At 44.7% G+C, this 21,038-nt stretch overlaps 1 protein-coding gene across 4 annotated transcripts in view; it reads right to left on the reverse strand.

The window, feature by feature from the left end:
* Positions 1-831: 831 nt before the first annotated feature.
* Positions 832-21,038, reverse strand: part of ILRUN (inflammation and lipid regulator with UBA-like and NBR1-like domains) — a 54,621-nt gene continuing 34,414 nt past the window's right edge. Inside the window, exons 5-6 of one of the 4 annotated variants that reach the window (XR_014709205.1) lie at positions 20,473-20,556; positions 9,109-9,328 (exon numbers count right to left, since the gene is read on the reverse strand). Coding sequence is in view for 3 of the 4 variants with exons in the window: in XM_084611473.1 (XP_084467599.1) it covers positions 5,148-5,183 (36 nt within the window). In the remaining variant the exon portion in view is untranslated. Of the gene's footprint in view, positions 5,184-9,108; positions 9,329-19,654; positions 20,557-21,038 lie in introns of those variants that run through there. The other 3 variants (XM_084611473.1, XM_084611475.1, XM_084611474.1) reach the window with 3 other exon arrangements.

Raw genomic sequence — 21,038 nt, forward strand, 5'->3', positions numbered from 1 at the left:
AAGAACATGCCTTCAGCAAACCATCCTTCAGCAGGCTTTGCATTCAATATTACCATAGGCTTTTGGAAATATGTATCTCCATGCACTTCAAGACAGGTCGCCCACCATAACTTCGCCACCTTCTTTTATCCATGTCTCGACATCTTTTCCAGCCTCCATTTCCCCAACAACAAAAACCTGATCTACACTAAGAATTTGGGGAGGATCTCTACTTCCTAAAGCCACAGGCAGAGACTAGTGACGGCCCAAGTCCAACCTTGCCTCTGAAGTCACTGTGTCCTAGAGCTTTTGCTCTCATGGCCCCTAGGAGAAGGTACTCTCCCCATAGCATCTGCCTTAGCACCCTAAAAAAAAAAAAAAAAAGTAGTGGCCCAAATTCTGTAAGCTGTCCCACATAGGCACCCTGTATCCATGTGGAGCCTGAGCGGGGATCTACCTGCTTGAAAAAGATTGCAGGATCAGGGCTCCTTTCTAACAGGTCTTTTTCATGTTAACTCCTATGTGAAACCATCTGTTTTTTTTAAATGATCCCTCCTCCAGTGTTTATTCTTGTTGGTATGTATATCTGGACTGGAAAAGGAATTTGTTTTATTTCATGCATGTAATGCAGCCTGAATTTATTTATTTCCTTTAAAATTTTCTCCTTAAAATTTATTCATGGGAAAAGGAGAGGTACCGTTGAGTTTTACAGCACACTTTTGATGTCTGCCCGGGACCCCCAATGATCTGGGGATGGAAGCAAAAGAGGTGCATTTAACAAACATTGCAGAGGTCACAGAAGACTAGAAATCATTCGCGCCTTGAATAAAACACTCTATAGACGGCTGAAGGTAATTTTTCTGTGTTAATTTAATCATACAAATATTCATTTATACATTAAAGGAAAAAGCTTCCTTTTTTTTTTTATTACCCCCATGTGCTATCATCAGACTTCTCCCAGACTCAACGAGGCAACACACCATCCTGTTCTACACATGCACTCCCCCCAGAGGGAATAAAGACAGGCTGCAGAACCAACCACTCACTCACACAAGAAAAAAAAAAACCAACAGAAACAGGGGACAGTGTGTATTTCCTAGCTCTGCAGACTCCAATTATGCTCACACCCACGGGGTCTGGGATTGCACTTGCATCCCCAGTTATGGGGTCTCAGGCATCTCCCAAACCCTGGAGGTTTCAGGATGCATTCTTTCCCCCCACCCCACAAACACACACACACATACACACACACACACCCCTCAAGACATAGGGCAGCAGATACTCTCTGCCATGCCAAAGCAGGCTAGACACCCCTTCCCAGGTACAAAGCACATTTCCAGCCAGAGGGGCGCAAAGCTTATCCAGGCTTTCCCAGCCATGGGACAGGATACATTTGCAACCCAGACTTGAGATACAGAGACACAGGGGTTTGCAGGCATTTCCAAACTCAACAGCTCACACCACGCTCGAGGTTCCATTTAAAAAACAAATATGTATTGGAAGTTCTAACTGCCTTTTTTGAAGAGATCTCCATTTGCCTTGCCCTCTCAGGACTCCAAGTCCATCCTCCCCACAACAGCAGCAGCCAGGGAAAGGCAGGGCCCATAGCCAACTGCAGCCCCTCCATAACTACAACCTGTCTCAGACCCGTGGGTACCAGCTCCTTTGTTCCCAAAGTCAGGGACACCAGCCTGGCTTGGGTAACATGGCATAGGACAAGCTTTGTTGGGCCTCTTCCCTTGCCCAGCAGTCTCAAGTAGGTAACCATTTGCTGAGGCTCTGAGTCCTAGATCACATTTTAAAACTTGAGTGCCTAAAATTAGGCATGTAATTCAGTCTGGTTTTCAGAGGTTCCCCCTGCTGAGATCAATGAGAAACTTGGGTGTTCAGCACTTCTGAAAAAAATCTGACTATTTTTGGTTTAGGTGCCTAACTTTAGCCCCCTCCACCCAAAAAAACCTTGAAAATGTTGTCCCTAGGAAAGCAGTGCAATTTCAAGCCCAACTATGACTACCAGAGACCTTTGCTTAGCTTCCCTGAAATCCTCTCTTGAAAATTTTGCAAACTTAATAGTAGCTTAAATTTGGGGACTGGGTGCATCGCTGAATACCAGGGGACTCAGTTTTCAGTGGAGAGAAGAAAGACAGATTAATTACCAATTTAAACATCTTCCCATCATTATCACACGAGTATTATCACACTAACCAACACCCTGAAACAGTTATGAGCCTTTTGCAGTTATTTATAGAGAGATCCTCCCTGCTGATAAGGGTTGTGTTTATGCTCCAGACCAATTTCCTAGGAAACAGCTGTAATATGTCAGTGTTAACAGGCTGACCTATTGCAACTGCAGCTCAAATCAGGCCCTGCCTTTCTTCACTCCATGAACAACCCAATCACAAGGGCACGGTAGACTGAGACACGCTCAAGAAAGGAGACAACATTGAGAGCTGTGCAGAATGGACGGAGAAGGCACAGAAACAATGGGGGGTGCACGCTAGCTTTCTCTAGGAAAAGGAACAAAATACAATCTGCATTAGTGACAGGCGGGTATAAACATGGCCAGTTTGCTTGGGTGAAGCCTACATGCCTGGGAACAGCAGAAGAGAAAATGGGAGTCAGGACAGCTGGCTTTGAGGGTCGCACAGCGGCCCCTGCCGGTACAAGATTTGCCGAGTTCTGGGCCCACTGGCAGCAGCAGTCAGAAACCCAGAACTCCTTCCTCCTCTACACAACAAACAGATGGATGAAGCGGATGTGAAGAGACCAATGAGCAGCCATGTCACTTTGACTAACATCAACACTTTCAGAAGGGACACACAGGGGGGGAAAGCGGGGGAGGTGCTACATGCAGGGTATTGGATGTGCACGTGCTCATGCCTTGCATGCACGTCACGACAGTTCAAACCTCGCCCACACTTCACCTTAACTGTTTACACACTTGCTTAATTGTGGCTGGTGAATAACATATCTTGCCCACAGCAAGAGAGATTTTACAAGACATATACAGGGTCTTACTACTACAACTAACCAAATACAGCCTCCACCTCCTACACTGCATTCAAAGCACAAACATGGATCTGCACCCCCTTCTCCGAGTCTAGCAAGCAGCCATCCCACCACAAGCCTTCAGGTTAACACTCCAACCAGAGCTGTATAAGCCAGGCAGGACTTTCCTCCAAACTCCCCGACCTTCTTCATCCAAGGGGCGATCCATTACAACCCTGTCCCCAGCCCCACCTGTGTGTTTAGAGAGAGATGAAAGGGAAATTTTCAATCTTAAAAGGGAACATGTCTTTCGAAATCCAGTGTCTAATAGACAACTAAAATATCAAACATCCACTAATGGAGCAATATCAGGGTAGCTGTTCACTGGGATCTCGAGATTACAAGTATCCAAATGCCTCACCAGGGGCCTAATTCTTCCCTGGCAGGATACCAACAATCCCACCAGCCTCAACAGGAGCTACCCATATGCCTGGGAGAATAAGGCCCATGGAAACTGCACTGAAAATGAAACCCTGCTTAAGTCAACCAAGCAAACACTGGGGCTTGGGTGCAAACTAGGCAAGCCTAAAGCCTTGCATTGCTCTCGCCAGCAGGCATACCCCACACTCAGCTCCCAACATAAATGGGTAGTTTGGGATGGGGGTTTTTGGAGAAGGAAGATGGGGGACGTTGCATATTATTGTATCTTTGGCAGATGGCTGTTACGGCCTGGTTCAAGTTTCTGAATCAGTGCCTCCCCTGCAAAAAAACCATTCTCTTCCCAAGTACCTGGGCTGCTTGGCTCACAGTGACCCAATGCCTCAAAGTGTGCAACAGAACTCAACCACCCTCCGCAAATGCTCTGCATGGTCTCATTTGCACATGGCTATCATTCCTCCGAGGATGCTCAGAGCTAAGTGACCCTCATGTCCAGAAAAACTCTTCCTCTTCTGAACAGGAGGCTTGATGAGACCCATCTAGAAAGCTAGAGCCTCAAAGAAGCTACAGGCCAGTAAAAAGGCGAAAGAATACAAGGCGTTACTGTGGAATCCAGCTGATGATTCAACTTCTTGCTCTACATTCAAAAACAATTGGCCTCTGCCTCTTAAGCTAGTACTTTAATCACAGGAGAGAGGAATTAAACTTATACTTATATAAAAAGGGTAGGGATGTGAGGTTTAAACCTAAAGGGACATGGCTTTTGTATAACTTTATAATTACTGTTTGGTGAACTACAGCTACAGAAAGTTAATTTCCTCTTGGCACAAGACAGATACACTTGCCTGGCTGTCCTAGGCACAGCTACTGGACATCAATATTTGACAAACAAAACAGCATTTTAAAATACCAGTCATTTAGGACCAGCTTTGGAACTCTTGTAAGCCTGTTTCTTACTGAAATACGTGTATGTATATTTCAAGTTCCAAGAGAAAAATGAACCTCCCAGGTTAACTCAATGCTGGAGTCCTCCCATCCTAATTCAACAGTTTGGTCTTGACTGAGGTTTCTGATAACACTAAGGTCACAGACAAAACAGAAGATTAAAAGGTTGATAACTAAAAACGGCTGATACCACTGAAATTGACAGAGCTGGGTGCTGGCCCAATCGCACATTAAAAACATCCAACATAGATACAAAGAGAAGTCACTGCATGAACCCAGATGCTAAGCGAGCTCCCGTTCTGTAGCAAGCAAACACGACAGTTCCATAAAAATGCACTCTGTCCCTTATTAAAAAAATTATGAACAGGAAACAAAAAAATTAAACATTTGCTCAAACTATAACTGCTCTGTAGGCAAAATAATTCTTTCTTTTAAAAAGATGGCTTTCATTTTAATTTTTTTTTAAACTTTTTCAGCTACCTAATTAATTGTGATAATGACCTCTAAAAAAAACCCATGGTGTTGGTGTATTTTCTCTCTCGTAGCATTGAACAGCACTCCTAAAATTCAGCATTCACACATGCATACTTTAGTTTTTTGTTTTGTTTTCCTCTGGAAACCACTAGTCTTAAGTTATTGGGTTTTGTTTGTTTTCTTCTTTATCCAGGTTACGAAGGCAGAGAAGGGGATCCATGCCGTGTCTTCTATAAGCCATAAGAAACCCACTCTGCTCCCCATGAGTCAGTTCTTTGTTAAATTCTCCTCTTGACGGTACCCGTTTTTTTGTTTGTTTGTTTTTAAGACTGTCCAAAGGGATAAGAACCATGGAAACCCTGAAAGAAAGTTGGAGACAAAATCAGTTTCAATAGACAGACTAAACCAGCTGATCAGCACTAGCTTGCAAAAAGCATACCTACCCTCTACACCCTACCCCCCTGTTTGCATTTATTTACCTCCTGCATTCTTCATCCCACATCAACTGCACACCTACTCCACATCCATGTGTAATCAATGCTAATACTCCACCTCTGTCTCCCTCTAGCAGCTAGATCAGATTTAGATGTTTGAGTCAGTTACTTACTGCCTTTAAGCGAATGGTCCTGCTTTTAAGATCCAAAGGTCTCCCATTCAGCCCCCACAGATGAACCCACAGGGCATCTTTACACATGCTTCCAGCCACTCACCTCCACCCCGTCATTTAGCCCTGACAATAGTCAGTTAACATGACGGCATGCTCTTCTGCTGAAGGCCACTTTTTGGCCTTCTCTATACTGGGGATTTCAGTTACTGGTGAAACTACCAAGTCCTAACCTCTAGCATACACAGGATAAGCCACTGTAAGCCCCATTTGTGCCCAGGTGGCTTTCCTCTGCTTGAAACCAGGGTAAAGCTGCACCAGTGCAATTCATCATTTCCCTAGTCTATACTAGGATATTGCGGTGGCACAAGCTAGGCCAGTGTCTGAAAACAGGGCAAATTTCCAATGTACATATGGCCTTTATCTCCCTCTATAAACACGCCCCACTGCCACTGCCTCCCACCTGCTACAAGGAAGCTTTTCCTCTTACAATTTAATTCCCTCAAGACTATGAGACTTGACATTTCTAGAATACACATTTTTCTTCAATGGAAACCAGCTGCCTCCAAAAAAGGGGAACGTTTAATAGCCTGTGTTTTCCTCATGAACCCTGAAATGAAGTTATTTAAGGTGCCAGATCTAGCAGCAGGAGGTCTGAAACTAACAGGGACACTAGTTCGGAATTTCCCATGCTCTAATCAAACCAACTTTGACGCATTTTATCATACATCAAAAGAAAGACTCAGTGTTGAGACTTCTCTATAAATCAGAGGTGCACAATTTACTGAAATAGCTGCACCAATTAAATTCCCCCTCCCCCTCTTTTTTTAAATTTAAAGGAACATGAAACAAAGCCAAGGAAAAATAAGAAAAAATGCATTATGCTCGGATACCCAGCGACAGAGGGTAGATCTTCTGGCATTCTTTATACAGCCCTGCTGTTACCCATTGTGTGGATGATGTAAAAAGACAGGCAGTGACCTAATTAAACACCAACCCCATTGCCTGCCTTTTCAAGCAAGGTGTAAGACTGCTTTACTACTTCATTTCAAGCAGGACAATGGGCCAGAGCAGCAAAAGAAATATTGTCTCCAACAATAAGAATTTTGCTGTAACTCCATAACCAGCTTGCTCTGTGACCCATAAGTACCAGAATTGGCTCTGAAGCACTGAGATGTTTTTATATGACTCATACCAAAAAGCCCTGATTATATTGGCATAAGTGTGGTAGGATGGGCTGGGTCAAGCTGTAAACACCTGAAGTCAAAAGCCCTATTGTATCTTACTTTCTGTGTTGTAGTTAGTTTTTAATGATCTAGTGCTGATAGGAGTTTAACCACGATTAACCAGGCAAGAGTAATTCCCTGGGTTATGCAGTGTCAAGGAACAACACGTGACACCCATAAAGCAAAGCAAAGTATCTTCCAGAGACTCAAAACGATTGCTGAGTCCAGCAGCTATTAGGGGAGAATGGTTAGTGGTACATTATGCAAGAGCAGTATCTCAACTTCAGATTAGTCTGTAGGGGCCCGATTTTCAAATGAGCCCTGCAACCAACATCTTCTTTGTGTGTTGGCAAACAAGGCCACTTGTGCTATAACGTAGGAGCAAACTGCTGTAGCTCATTTGATAAAGATGCATTCAAAAACTGAATTGAAAAGCTTTCGGCTGCCAAGATCTCAGTGTTGTCCATGCCAAAGAGCAATATTAACACCTAAAGTAGTGTAAGTAAAGCACAGCTCCCTGTGATACCTGGAGATAATAGCAGTCAGAAATGGATACAGCCTAATAGCACATCCCCTGGTAAGCACACAGTCCCGAAAGAGATTAGTAAATGTATAAACAGTTGCAAGAGAAAGAACTCAGTCCTTGGATCTTCGCATGGAAAGAAAAGAGGTCAAATCTTGCTTTCAGCTGTGTCTAATTTAAATATACACAATTCTGTTAATGATTTGGGGTCTCAATCAAAACTAGATTTCAGTTCACTTTAGAGTGTGAGAAAACCACCCTACTTTTACAGCACTTTAACCCTGATAAACTGTATTCACATCTGTGAAATGACTCAGTCATTAACAGTTCCAGAATGGTTTCCAAATGGGTTTCTCTTGCAACTGCAAATTTGACCAGAAGAATTAACAATCTTTGCTCTTATGATTACCATAACAGAACCCTGAGCGTACACACGGCCCTTCACTATAGCTCATACTTACCTGTGAAGGGTACTTTTATATATGAACTCACCTGCCGCTATTAATGATTCAAAGAAGAAAACTCTCCCCGCCCCCCAGCAGTTTATTCACTACTTCCCGCTGTTGCATCTTGCCCTTTTGGCTAAGATGAAGCAAAGTATTCGTTTAACATCAGATATAAACCCCCTGATAAGGAATGTATCCCACATCTGCAGGGAATGACCTGACTTAATAGGTCTTTTGCATCTTTTATATTATTTCATGTCAATGTTTCCAGCAAAAGGAACTACTAATACTAAATTTGATGCAGACGATATTTAAAAGTCAACCTGTGGACGCATAGAAAGGCCTTGATTTTTTCATTAAGTCAACCAGTGTTTGAGTAGGGAGAAAGGATAATACACCAGGACTTAGATCTGAGTCAAATCCCTGGCTCTGCCACACTCCTTTGCCATGATCTCTAGACCACTCAAGCATTCTGTGCCTCAATTCTCCATCTGTTGCCTTACTTCTACCCTTTAGCTAATCTATTCAGATGGTAAGCTCTTTGGGGCAGGGACTGTATGTGTTTTCACAAGAATATAGTGTAATGGTGCCTTGATCTCTACTGGGAACTCTAGAAACTAGTATAAAACAAATAGCTGCAGTGATTCAAGAGAGTCACAGCACCAAAAAATGTTGGAAGTAATTGGTTTAAACTAAAAGTTAACAGCTGTGTGAAAGCCATGATTTTGAGAAACACGGTGCGAACATTTTCAGTTAGTGAGCGTTCATTTTGCTACTCATTTTGTTTTCCATCACACTTTCACAAATAGACAATTTTCCCACCAGAAACACGCAAAAAGAAATCCGATATTTCCTGTACATTTGTAAAAAATTTTGAAACATTTCAGCTGACAAGACTGACTCTTGCTTGCAAAATGGGACACATCTTGAAAACAAAATGTGACAAGCTCACGTTCTGCTTTGCAAATTTAGTTTTCATTTCTTTTTCCTGTCTCCCCCAAGAGGTAAAAGTTAGTAACTCTGCGCTGAAATCCCTTTGTCCAGATATTTAGGTAAATGAAGTGAATAATGAAATCTAAGGGCCAGATGTAAAACAAAATGCAGCTCCCATACTGAATATCTGACCACTATATTTAGGGACCTAAATTGGAGGTCAGCACTTTTGGAAACCTAGCCCCACTGAGAAGTGCTTAGCACCCACAAAAGTCTGCATTTTGATCCATGCACCTAAACTAGGGCAGCCACCTTTGCGAGATATATGACGTGAAATGAGCCCAGCTGGGACCCTAAATACATTCCACCTGTGAAACTAAGATAGTGGTTGTGAAGAAAGAAAGGGTACAGTGATTACTCAGAACAGCATGATAATTGTAAAAGCAGGCGTTTTTAAAGTTAAAACAAAATCCCTCTTTCATCTCAAGGAATTAATATTTTATAAACCATCACAACACAGAAACTTTCACACAACTATCTTTATTTCACCTTTGTTTGAGGCTGAATTTAGATCAATAAAAGGTACACTTGAGTTTTAAAAAAAAAACTTTTTGATGCACGGCTGCAAAGCAACACAAAAGTCTCCCAGTGTACACTGATGGCAGCATCAGATAACACTACAAGTCCCTCTCTCTTCCTCATCACTTCCTGGGCCGTTCCTGGTCAGTGCTTCTCCAAACTATCCTGAGTTCTTTTGACTCATTTACGTAAACTGAATACAAACAGAAGAACAGAGTGTTTAGTTTTATTTTTGTTCCATGCATGCTATGCAAATATGATGCAACAGCTACGACCCCTGGGAAAGAATCTTCCTACAATGCAGCGGTCCTCCAAGTTGATTTAACTAAACCAGTTAATTGCATCTACATCAGCCTTTCAACAGCTAGGTAAGCCAATTCCTGGGTCCACAGAGGAGGGGGTTAAAACTGTTTAACCTATAGACATTAATAAGCAGCAGCGTGATTGTCCCAGGAGGGTGGTTAATAGCAATGCTGAGCTTGTGGCTTCTCCACACTTGATCTAAGTCAGTTCAACTATAATGGCTGTCAACTAACCCAGTTTGGAGAATAAATATCTAATCCAGGCTCAAAGTTTGTGAACAATGGGAACATACCCTCTCTCCAAAGGGGAGGACTCAAGAATCTAGGACAGCGGTTCTCAAACTGTGGACTGGGACCCCAAAGTGGGTCACAACCCCATTTTAATAGGGTCACCAGGGCTGGCTTAGACTTGCTGGGGTCCAGGGCCGAAGCCCAAGCCGCACAGCCCAGGGCCAAAGCCCAAGTCTCAGGGCTTTGGCACCCCCAGGGTGGCAGAGCTTGAGTGGGCTCAGCCTTTGGTCCCCCCCTCCTGGGGTCGTGTAGTAATTTTTGTTGTCAGAAGGGGGTCATGGTGCCATGAAGTTTGAGAACCTCCGATATAGGAGATACGAGAGAGAAACAAGGTGCTATTCCTTCCCCACCATAACGCTTGAGCCAAGTAAGCTGCCTGTGCAATTTCAGCCTTGGAGAGTCCAAGAACCAAGGTACCCATCTGGAACTCATAGGGATGGCCCCGTTACTACCAAACTGGAGCATCAAGGTTAGGCAGGAGCTGATCAAATCATTGGGGGTGGGGGTAGAGAGAACTATACTGCAGAAGTAGTACAGAGCGCCTCTATTTAGTGTTTAATAAATCATATTGACATTTTATTAAATTCTACTGACATTTTTAGAGAGCGAGTCTCCTTACACGTGATTCTGGTTCTCCAGAGATTATGCATCCACACTCCATGGCCTGCACTGCCACACAAAACAGTGTTCCAAATGCTTTGTGTGTGAAATTTCGACGTGCCTGACTGCCTCAGTGGCAGATGGCATGTCAAGTTGTCACCAGGGCCTTATCTACACTAGGGAATTTTAGAAGACAATTTACACCTGTTCAGCTGCACTACAGGGAGTCTTAGCACAGACAAGACTCTGGCAGCTTCTGACACTTTTTACACCAGCAGGTTTAATCACAATCTGTTATAATCTGGAATCTAGCAGAGCTTTGGCTAAAAAGATACTTTCACTGCTACGACTGAACTGGTTGGAATTATCCACAAAATTTCCTAGTGTAGAGAAAGCCTTAGGGTATGTCTACGCTACGGAATAAGGTCGAATTTATAGAAGTCGGTTTTTTAGAAATCAGTTTTATATATTCGAGTGCGTGTGTCCCCACAGAAAATGCTCTAAGTGCATTAAGTGCATTAACTCGGCGGAGTGCTTCCACAGTACCGAGGCTAGAGTCGACTTCCGGAGCGTTGCACTGTGGGTGGCTATCCCACAGTTCCCGCAGTCTCCGCTGCCCATTGGAATTCTGGGTTGAGATCCCAATGCCTGATGGGGCTAAAACATTGTCGCGGGTGGTTCTGGGTACATATCGTCAGGCCCCCGTTCCCTCCCTCCCTCCGTGAAAGCAAGGGCAGACAATCGTTTTGCACCTTTTTTCCTGAGTTACCTGTGCAGACGCCATAACACGGCAAGCATGGAACCCGCTCAGGTAACCGTCACCATATGTCTCCTGGGTGCTGGCAGACACGGTACGGCATTGCTACACAGCAGCAGCAACCCATTGCCTTGTGGCAGCAGACGGTACAGTACAACTGGTAGCCGTCATCGTCATGTCCGAGGTGCTCCTGGCCACGTCGGCTGGGAGCGCCTGGGCAGACATGGGCGCAGGGACTAAATTTGGAGTGACTTGACCAGGTCATTCTCTTTAGTCCTGCAGTCAGTCCTATTGAACCGTCTTATGGTGAGCAGGCAGGCGATACGGATTGCTAGCAGTCGTACTGTACCATCTTCTGCCGGGCAGCCATGAGATGTGGATGGCATGTAGTCCTTCTGCACCGTCTGCTGCCAGCCAAAGATGTAAAAGATAGATGGAGTGGATCAAAACAAGAAATAGACCAGATTTGTTTTGTACTCATTTGCCTCCTCCCCCATCTAGGGGACTCATTCCTCTAGGTCACACTGCAGTCACTCCCAGGGAAGGTGCAGCGAGGTAAATCTAGCCATGTATCAATCAGAGGCCAGGCTAACCTCCTTGTTCCAATAAGGATAACAACTTAGGTGCACCATTTCTTATTGGAACCCTCCGTGAAGTCCTGCCTGAAATATTCCTTGATGTAAAGCCACCCCCCTTGTTGATTTTAGCTCCCTGAAGCCAACCCTGTAAGCCGTGTCGTCAGTCGCCCCTCCCTCCGTCAGAGCAACGGCAGACAATCGTTCCGCGCCTTTTTTCTGTGCGGACGCCATACCTAGGCAAGCACGGAGGCCGCTCAGCTCACTTTGGCAATTAGGAGCACATTAAACACCACACGCATTATCCAGCAGTATATGCAGCACCAGAACCTGGCAAAGCGATACCGGGCGAGGAGGCGACGTCAGCGTGGTCACGTGAGTGATCAGGACATGGACACAGATTTCTCTGAAAGCATGGGCCCTGCCAATGCATGCATCATGGTGCTAATGGGGCAGGTTCATGCTGTGGAACGCCGATTCTGGGCTCGGGAAACAAGCACAGACTGGTGGGACCGCACAGTGTTGCAGGTCTGGGATGATTCCCAGTGGCTGCGAAACTTTCGCATGCATAGGGGCACTTTCATGGAACTTTGTGACTTGCTTTCCCCTGCCCTGAAGCGCATGAATACCAAGATGAGAGCAGCCCTCACAGTTGAGAAGCGAGTGGCAACAGCCCTGTGGAAGCTTGCAACGCCAGACAGCTACCTGTCAGTTGGGAATCAATTTGGAGTGGGCAAATCTACTGTTGGGGCTGCTGTGATGCAAATAGCCCACGCAATCAAAGATCTGCTGATATCAAGGGTAGTGACCCTGGGAAATGTGCAGATCATAGTGGATGGCTTTGCTGCAATGGGATTCCCTAACTGTGGCGGGGCCATAGACGGAACCCATAACCCTATCTTGGCACTGCAGAACCAAGCCGGCGAGTACATAAACCGCAAGGGGTACTTTTCAATAGTGCTGCAAGCTCTGGTGGATCATGATGTTCGCATCTTCAGGAACTCTGGTCTGTTTCAAAAGCTGCAGGAAGGGACTTTATTCCCAGACCAGAAAATAACTGTTGGGGATGTTGAAATGTCTATATGTATCCTTGGGGACCCAGCCTACCCCTTAATGCCATGGCTCATGAAGCCGTACACAGGCAGCCTGGACAGTAGTCAGGAGCTGTTCACCTACAGGCTGAGCAAGTGCAGAATGGTGGTAGAATGGGCATTTGGACGTTTACAGGCGCGCTGGCGCAGTTTACTGACTCGCTTAGACCTCAGCGAAACCAATATTCCCACTGTTATTACTGCTTGCTGTGTGCTCCATAATATCTGTGAGAGTAAAGGGGAGACGTTTATGGCGGGGTGGGAGGTTGAGGCAAATCGCCTGGCTGGTTACGCGCAGCCAGACACCAGGGCGGTTAGAAGAGCACAGGAGGGCGCGGTACGCATCAGAGAAGCTTTGAAAACCAGTTTCATGACTGGCCAGGCTACGGTGTGAAAGTTCTGTTTGTTTCTCCTTGATGAAACCCCCCGCCCCTTGGTTCACTCTACTTCCCTGTAAGCTAACCACCCTCCCCTCCTCCCTTCGATCACCACTTGCAGAGGCAATAAAGTCATTGTTGCTTCACATTCATGCATTCTTTATTCATTCATCACACAAATAGGGGGTAGCCCAGGAGGGGTGGTGGAGGAGGGAAGGAAAATGCCACACAGCACTTTAAAAGTTTACAACTTTAAAATTTATTGAATGCCAGCCTTCTTTTTTTTGGGCAATCCTCTGTGGTGGAGTGGCTGGTTGGCCGGAGGCCCCCCCACCGCGTTCTTGGGCATCTGGGTGTGGAGGCTATGGAACTTGGGGAGGATGGCGGTTGGTTACACAGGGGCTGTAGTGGCAGTCTGTGCTCCAGCTGCCTTTGCTGCAGCTCAACCATACACTGGAGCATACTGGTTTGATCCTCCAACAGCCTCAGCATTGAATCCTGCCTCCTCTCATCACGCTGCCGCCACATTTGAGCTTCAGCCCTGTCTTCAGCCCGCCACTTACTCTCTTCAGCCCGCCACCTCTCCTTCCGGTCATATTGTGCTTTCCTGCACTCTGACATTATTTGCCTCCACGCATTCGTCTGTGCTCTGTCAGTGCGGGAGGACAGCATGAGCTCGGAGAGCATTTCATCTCGAGTGCGTTTTTTTTTCTTCTTTCTAATCTTCACTAGCCTCTGGGAGGGAGAAGATCCTGTGATCACTGAAACACATGCAGCTGGTGGAGAAAAAAAAAGGGACAGCGGTATTTAAAAAGACACATTTTATAAAACAGTGACTACACTCTTTCAGGGTAAATCTTGCTGTTAACATTACATACATAGCACATGTGCTTTCGTTACAAGGTCGCATTTTGCCTCCCCCCACCGCGTGGCTACCCCCTCAACCCTCCCCCCTCCTCGTGGCTAACAGCGGGGAACATTTCTGTTTAGCCACAGGCAAACAGCCCAGCAGGAATGGGCTCCTCTGAGAGTCCCCTGAAGAAAAGCACTATTTCAACCAGGTGACCATGAATTATCTCTCACTCTCCTGAGGATAACACAGAGATAAAGAACGGATGTTGTTTGAATGCCAGCAAACATACACTGCAATGCTTTGTTGTACAATGATTCCCGAGTACGTGTTACTGGCCTGGAGTGGTAAAGTGTCCTACCATGAAGGACGCAATAAGGCTGCCCTCCCCAGAAACCTTTTGCAAAGGCTTTGGGAGTACAACCAGGAGAGCCGCGAATGCCAGGGCAAAGTAATCCTTTCACATGCTTGCTTTTAAACCATGTATAGTATTTTAAAAGGTACACTCACCAGAGGTCCCTTCTCTGCCTGCCGTGTTCAGGAAGCAGCCTTGGGTGGGTTCAGGGGGTACTGGCTCCAGGTCCAGGGTGAGAAACAGTTCCTGGCTGTCGGGAAAACCGGTTTCTCCGCTTGCTTGCTGTGAGCTATCTACAACCTCATCATCATCTTCTTCGTCCCCAAAACTTGCTTCCGTATTGCCTCCATCTCCGTTGAAGGAGTCAAACAACACGGCTGGGGTAGTGGTGGTTGAACCCCCTAAAATGGCAAGCAGCTCATCATAGAAGCGGCATGTTTGGGGCTCTGACCCGGAGCGGCCGTTCACCTCTCTGGTTTCCTGGTAGGCTTGCCTCAGCTCCTTAAATTTCACGCGGCACTGCTTCGGGTCCCTGTTATGGCCTCTGTCCTTCATGCCCTGGGAGATTTTGACAAAGATTTTGGCACTTCGAAAACTGGAACGGAGTTCTGATAGCACGGATTCCTCTCCCCAAACAGCGATCAGATCCCGTACCTCCCGTTCGGTCCATGCTGGAGCTCTCTTGCGATTCTGGGACTACATCATGGTCACCTCTGCTGATGAGCTCTGCATGGTCACCTGCAGCTTGCCACGCTGGCCAAACAGGAAATGAGATTCAAAAGTTCGCGGTTCTTTTCCTGTCTACCTGGCCAGTGCATCTGAGTTGAGAGTGCTGTCCAGAGCGGTCACAATGGAGCACTCTGGGATAGCTCCCGGAGGCCAATACCATCGAATTGTGTCCACAGTACCCCAAATTCGAGCCGGCAAGACCGATTTAAGCGCTAATCCACTTGTCAGGGGTGGAGTAAGGAAATCGATTTTAAGAGCCCTTTAAGTCAAAATAAAGGGCTTCATCGTGTGGACGGGTGCAGGTTTACATCGATTTAATGCTGCTAAATTCGACTTAAAGTCCTAGTGCAGACCAGGGCTAAGTGACAATCTGACACCGACTTTCAACTAAGCTTAGGTTCTTAAGTGCCTGCATGAATTTTAAAATGGGGACTTAGGTGCTTTTGAAAATTGTATCCAAACCCTAACCATCTCACCCATCCTTTCCTCTGTTGATCTCAAAGTACTTAATTAAACATAGCAATGAATTCACTCCATTTTATGAGTGGAGAAAAACTGAGCCACAAGCTCATTAAGGGACTCAACAGATGACATAGCAAGTCTGTGGCAGAACTGGGAATAAAACCCTGGTCTCCTACCCTCTAACCTCATGCTCAATCCATTTGAACACAGCTCTCCCAGTTTGTTCTACAACGTTAAGTCACCGCCACCTCGGATAACGCCTTCTCTGTTAAGAACATGAGAGCACCAGAATCTAGTAATTTTAAAGTATCCATGTAGTTTCCCCTTTTCCACACAAAACTACTCAGACACGCAGAACAGAGTCCAATCCCCCATAGGAAAGAAACAACCAGATGGTGAGGCAGAGTGACCGCCATCAAGTACATGCACACCATGTGCTGGTGAGGTGGTTTAATAGTTCTGAAGTTTCCCTATGGTGCCCTCCACCTCCCTTTAAACAGACACCGAAGTGCAGAGTGAATTTCTTATATGTTATTCCTCTCCAGGGATAAAACCTTTTTTAAAGAAAGATTTCCAGCTTGCAAGAAGAGGGTGACAGCACTGGATCTAAGCAAATTTTACATGTGGGTCCAGAAACTCCTGGTGTCAAAGCTTCTGCTTTACTTGACACACTTTCTACAGAAACCATTCACCAGAGAGGAACTGTGCTCATGTGAGCCCAAGGACACTGGATGAACAGAGATGTTTCCTGATGATTTCTGAAAATAGAAACTCAGTTCTGCACTCCTTTCTCCGTAGGGCAGAAGAGGTAAGGCAGCTTTTCATGGCAAAGTGCTTAGTCTAACAGCTATGGGCATTGGTTGGTCTTCAGAACAGCCCTGGCTTTGAAGGAAACCAGTTGCCTATTTTACTAAGCCGTAGATAAAAGCGCAGGGCATAAGGAACCTCAGTAAGTGAATGAATCCACACACACCGAACGCTCCACCCCCATTCCAAAAGCACCAGCAAGATCTCCTCTTAACCAACAGACAATGGAGCTGTAATAACTTCTTCCACAGATTTGGGGTGCTTTGCATCAAAATCAGTCACAAAAGTTTTTTTTGTTATATGTTGTATTTCCACAATTACCCTATTTAGGACCACAAAATGATATGACAGCTGCTCCCCAGCTGGAGCTTTCAGATCTTCAACTGGATCTTACACCAGTTTAGTCCAAACCTGAACAGCGGAATGGAAAAGGAAACAGAAAAGAAGAGTTCAGCTTAATGTTTCATAGATCTGATTTTTGAAGACCGCTTTTGGAAAACTGGAATCCTTCTGGCAGTGAGAACTGGAGCTAGGACATTTGTCTGGGAAAGGAAAGATCAGCCTTGCAAAAACAGGAGTATTTGGCATGAACATGCTTGCAGGAGTTCTGAAGCCAAGAGGTTAAAACTAGTTTGTACCTTTCACTAATATTTGATCAGACCATTCAGTTGGGATAGGCAGGTTACTATTGAGCTGACAATCAGCCCAGTGTATTTCAAACAAAAGTAACAAGCCAGATTTATGACTTCAAGCAAAGCAGGTCAGCATATACCTGCTTGGCTACCACGGGAAGTTCTCAAACAGAGGTGGGAACTTCAAGGATATGAGATGCAAAAGTATTGGTCATTCTCTCCTACTGCTTCTCACTTGGCACATCCCAGAGTCTCACAGAGCTTTTGATTGTGAACATAGTGTCCCTCCCCTGCAAAAAGCCACCATGCAGTGTAGGTGTTCAATTCGTGATGGTGACAGATCACACATCCATCCAGCTTTCACAAGGTAATGTGTATGAAGCAATCTTAGTTTGTTCTGCCAACCTAATAATAAATTCTGGATGTGACAAAAAATACTCCACCTGCATTCCAAAAATGCTGTCAACAGGCAACAGACTCTGCCAGGAGCTTCCCACCAGCTTTGTCAGCCCTTTCAACACACAACAGGCTATCATTTTTGCTTCCTTTAGAAAAGGTACCAAATACACTGACACACAAGCATAGACTGGCAAAGAGGTTCATGCAATTGATAGTTTCCTGCTGGAAAGTTACCTTTTAAAAAGTGTCGAGGTAGTGTTTAGATACCAGTTTACCAAGGAAAGAAAAGCACATGATCAAGAGCAGAGAAACTCTTCAAGGGCCCTGTATTCTAAGCAGGAGGTAAACAAATTAAGTAATATTAAGGTCCAGTCCATTTCAGCTTCTGTCAAAAGACAGTAGAAATCTCTTGGCAGCCTGAAACAAAACTCTGAGCTTTGTGCACAAGTGCTGCAAGACAAGACCAGATTAGTAAGGCTGTTATCTTTTTCCGTGTTGAGAAAAGAAACAGCAATTGTTGACTAGCCCACTGAACTATTATTAGAGTTACCTTTTGGCTGAAAGCAGATGAGGGATTGTTTGTGATGGGTATCACAACAAGTTAGAAGCAATGGATAAGCTAAACTCCAGTCAGTCAGAAGGAATCACTAGAAGATCGGCTGACCACCCTACACCTGCCTCCTGGGACTAGATTAGACTGAGTCATGTCAAAACAGATCATGATCCAAATCTCTGGATAGCAATGACAAACTAGCCCAGATTGTTGAGATGAATGTAACCCCTGCCCATGGAATTAGCTCCTTCTTCCTTTAGCTTTGCTCATCCAAGGTGTAGCTCCTGTCTGTTTTTATCTCTGTACCACCATGCTAGCTGTCACTGCCTTCCAGACAGTTAGGCAACATGGGAAAGAGATTCTCCTTAAATAGCTATACCACATTTATCCCAACATACCTAGTATTTCAGTTGGGTTTCCAACACAGCTCATTGATACACTAATTTAAATCTTAACACATCTACACTGTTCTAGTCTGGGCTTCTTAATGAGTAGCAACGCAGTTGTGCTATACTGTATCAAAAGATATGATTGTTTTGACTTGTGGGCAGATGCACAGCAGAGACTAACGGACATATTTTAATAGCCCCACCTCCCTTTTCACAGCACAATTTGTTTCCACCAAAAACCACACATCCAGATTTTTTGCACCTGTACTTTACGGCAGGTGCAAATTTTAGTAGTTACATGCCTACCCAACTGCAGGTGCCAATCAAGTAGACATATGTAATAACCAAATTCTGCAACCAAAATGAAAAGGAGTACTTGTGGCACCTTAGAGACTAACCGATTTATTTGAGCATGAGCTTTCGTGAGCTACAGCTCACTTCATCGGATGCATACCGTGGAAACTGCAGTAGAGCAGTAGACATTATATACACACAGAGACCATGAAACAATACCCCCTCCCACCCCACTGTCCTGCTGGTAATAGCTTATCTAAAGTGATCATCAAGTTGGGCCATTTCCAGCACAAATCCAGGTTTTCTCACCCTCTGCCCCACACACACACACACACACACAAACTCACTCTCCTGCTGGTAATAGCCCATCCAAAGTGACCACTCTCTTCACAATCTGTATGATAATCAAGGTGGGCCATTTCCTGCACAAGTCCAGGTTCTCTCACCCCCTCGCCCCCCTCCAAAAACCACACACACAAACTCAATCTCCTGCTGGTAATAGCTTATCCAAAGTGACCACTCTCCCTACAATGTGCATGATAATCAAGGTGGGCCATTTCCAGCATAAATCAAGGTTTTCTCACCCCCCCACCCCCATACACACACAAACTCACTCTCCCGCTGGTAATAGCTCATCCAAAGTGACCAAAATGTGCAGGCACAAAATGTTCAAGCTCAGCTGAAAATTTATTCCCGAGGGTCTGTCTACACTGCAAGTGAAAGTGTGATTGGTCACAGGTGTGCCTATCTAGCTTTAATCTAGCTGCCATGGGTAACAAAAACGTACATATGGTGGCACAGACAACCAACCAGAATACATACCCAGGGACTCTACAGGACTTGTACTCCGGCTGCTAACCCATACCTAAGCCCAGGACACCACATGTACTCTGCTACTGTTACCCATTGTAGCCAGACTAAAGCTAGCATAGCTATGCCCACCTTCACTTGCAAGTGTGGACATATCCTAAGACTAGGACAACCAAGCTGTCATGTGTGACAAAGTAGACTTGATTCCACTGTAGCTGTGAAAAACTGGTAGATTAGTCCAGTATCTCAACTGAATTAATGAGTTTTTATTTCAGTTCTTTGCATGTACTTAAAACACTCGTGAAAGATGTTCATTTATCAATCCTGGAAATGTCGCCCTCTAGATACAGAACATATACATCACACAAATAACGACAGGGCAACTTCCCCCACATTATCCCACCAATGTGCCTCAGCCTTTTACAGAGGGATCACTTATGGGAATAAGCAGAGATCAGTCGACAGGTACATTAGTTCTTGGCATCTCCATAAGGACTGAGCAGTGATTTGTGATAAGGCCAATGTCCACCAGGGCCTGGACGAAAACACAGTAAGCAATCATCAGACAGTAAGAGCTTTCAGTCACTACTGATCGAGGCTGGATTTGATTTGGCAATCTAGAGCTTTATAATCTATAATAATTTATAAAAGCTTTATAATCACTACTAATTCCCTGAGCAATCAAGCTCCAACTTTAAAAGGTTGTTGAGTTCCATCTTGAAGCAGGACCCAGTAAGTCTCATACAACTGTTGGTTTGAGGTGTATAATATGAAGAGGGCAATTGACAGTTTGCTGTACAGTTGCATCTCCTATTTTGGTACCTGCTGTAAGTTATAACAAATATGTAACCTCAGTACAAAGTGGGGTACTATAGAATGGATCCATTTGTACATTACAAGCAGTTTAACCAGTTCATCTACAGCACTGTAGTTCCTAACATTAGGACTTTATTAATGCAAACAGCAACTGAGTGTTCTTGTCCTACATAGCCTGTGTAAAAGTACAGTTAAGCATGTTTAAAGGATTTTAAAATCAACTATTCTGGACACAGGACAATACACACCTAGACATGCCTCTTGCAATAATAGGATTCTGAAGTGTAAATAATCCTGTAATTCATTTTTCACGTATTTGTACACACAAGCATCTAAAAAAAAAGTTAAAATATCACTCAAACTTATTTGTATAGCATCCATCAAGCAAGCTTAAGGAGATTTTAAAACAGAGACAAGAAAAGATCACAAACAGGAATGGTCCAAGAACTGACTATTCCTGAACAGTGGCTCCTGAGACCAAAATGTTGAACAAGGCATCCCCCTGCCCATTTGTTACAGCAAAAAAATTCTTTGGACGAATCCCAAGATGTGTAGGTATTTTTTTTTTAAATCACCTATATTTGAGTCTGAAGATATTGTGGCTTTTTTTTCTTAAACATATTGGAGGTTGGAGAGGGCTCCAACCACTATCAGTTACAGCACCCAGCCAAAAGTAGGTTAACATCAAGGAGGATTTTTAAAATGTGGACCTAGCAGAATCTATCGGAGGAAAAGGGTGTTTTATTTTGTTTTGTTTAATATAAGGTGAGGAGCTGGCAGAGTTAGACGGTCTTATATTCAAACCCTTCCTTAG

Source organism: Lepidochelys olivacea (assembly GCF_965140295.1).
Source record: "Lepidochelys olivacea isolate rLepOli2 genome assembly, chromosome: 21".
Lineage (NCBI taxonomy): Eukaryota > Metazoa > Chordata > Testudines > Cheloniidae > Lepidochelys > Lepidochelys olivacea.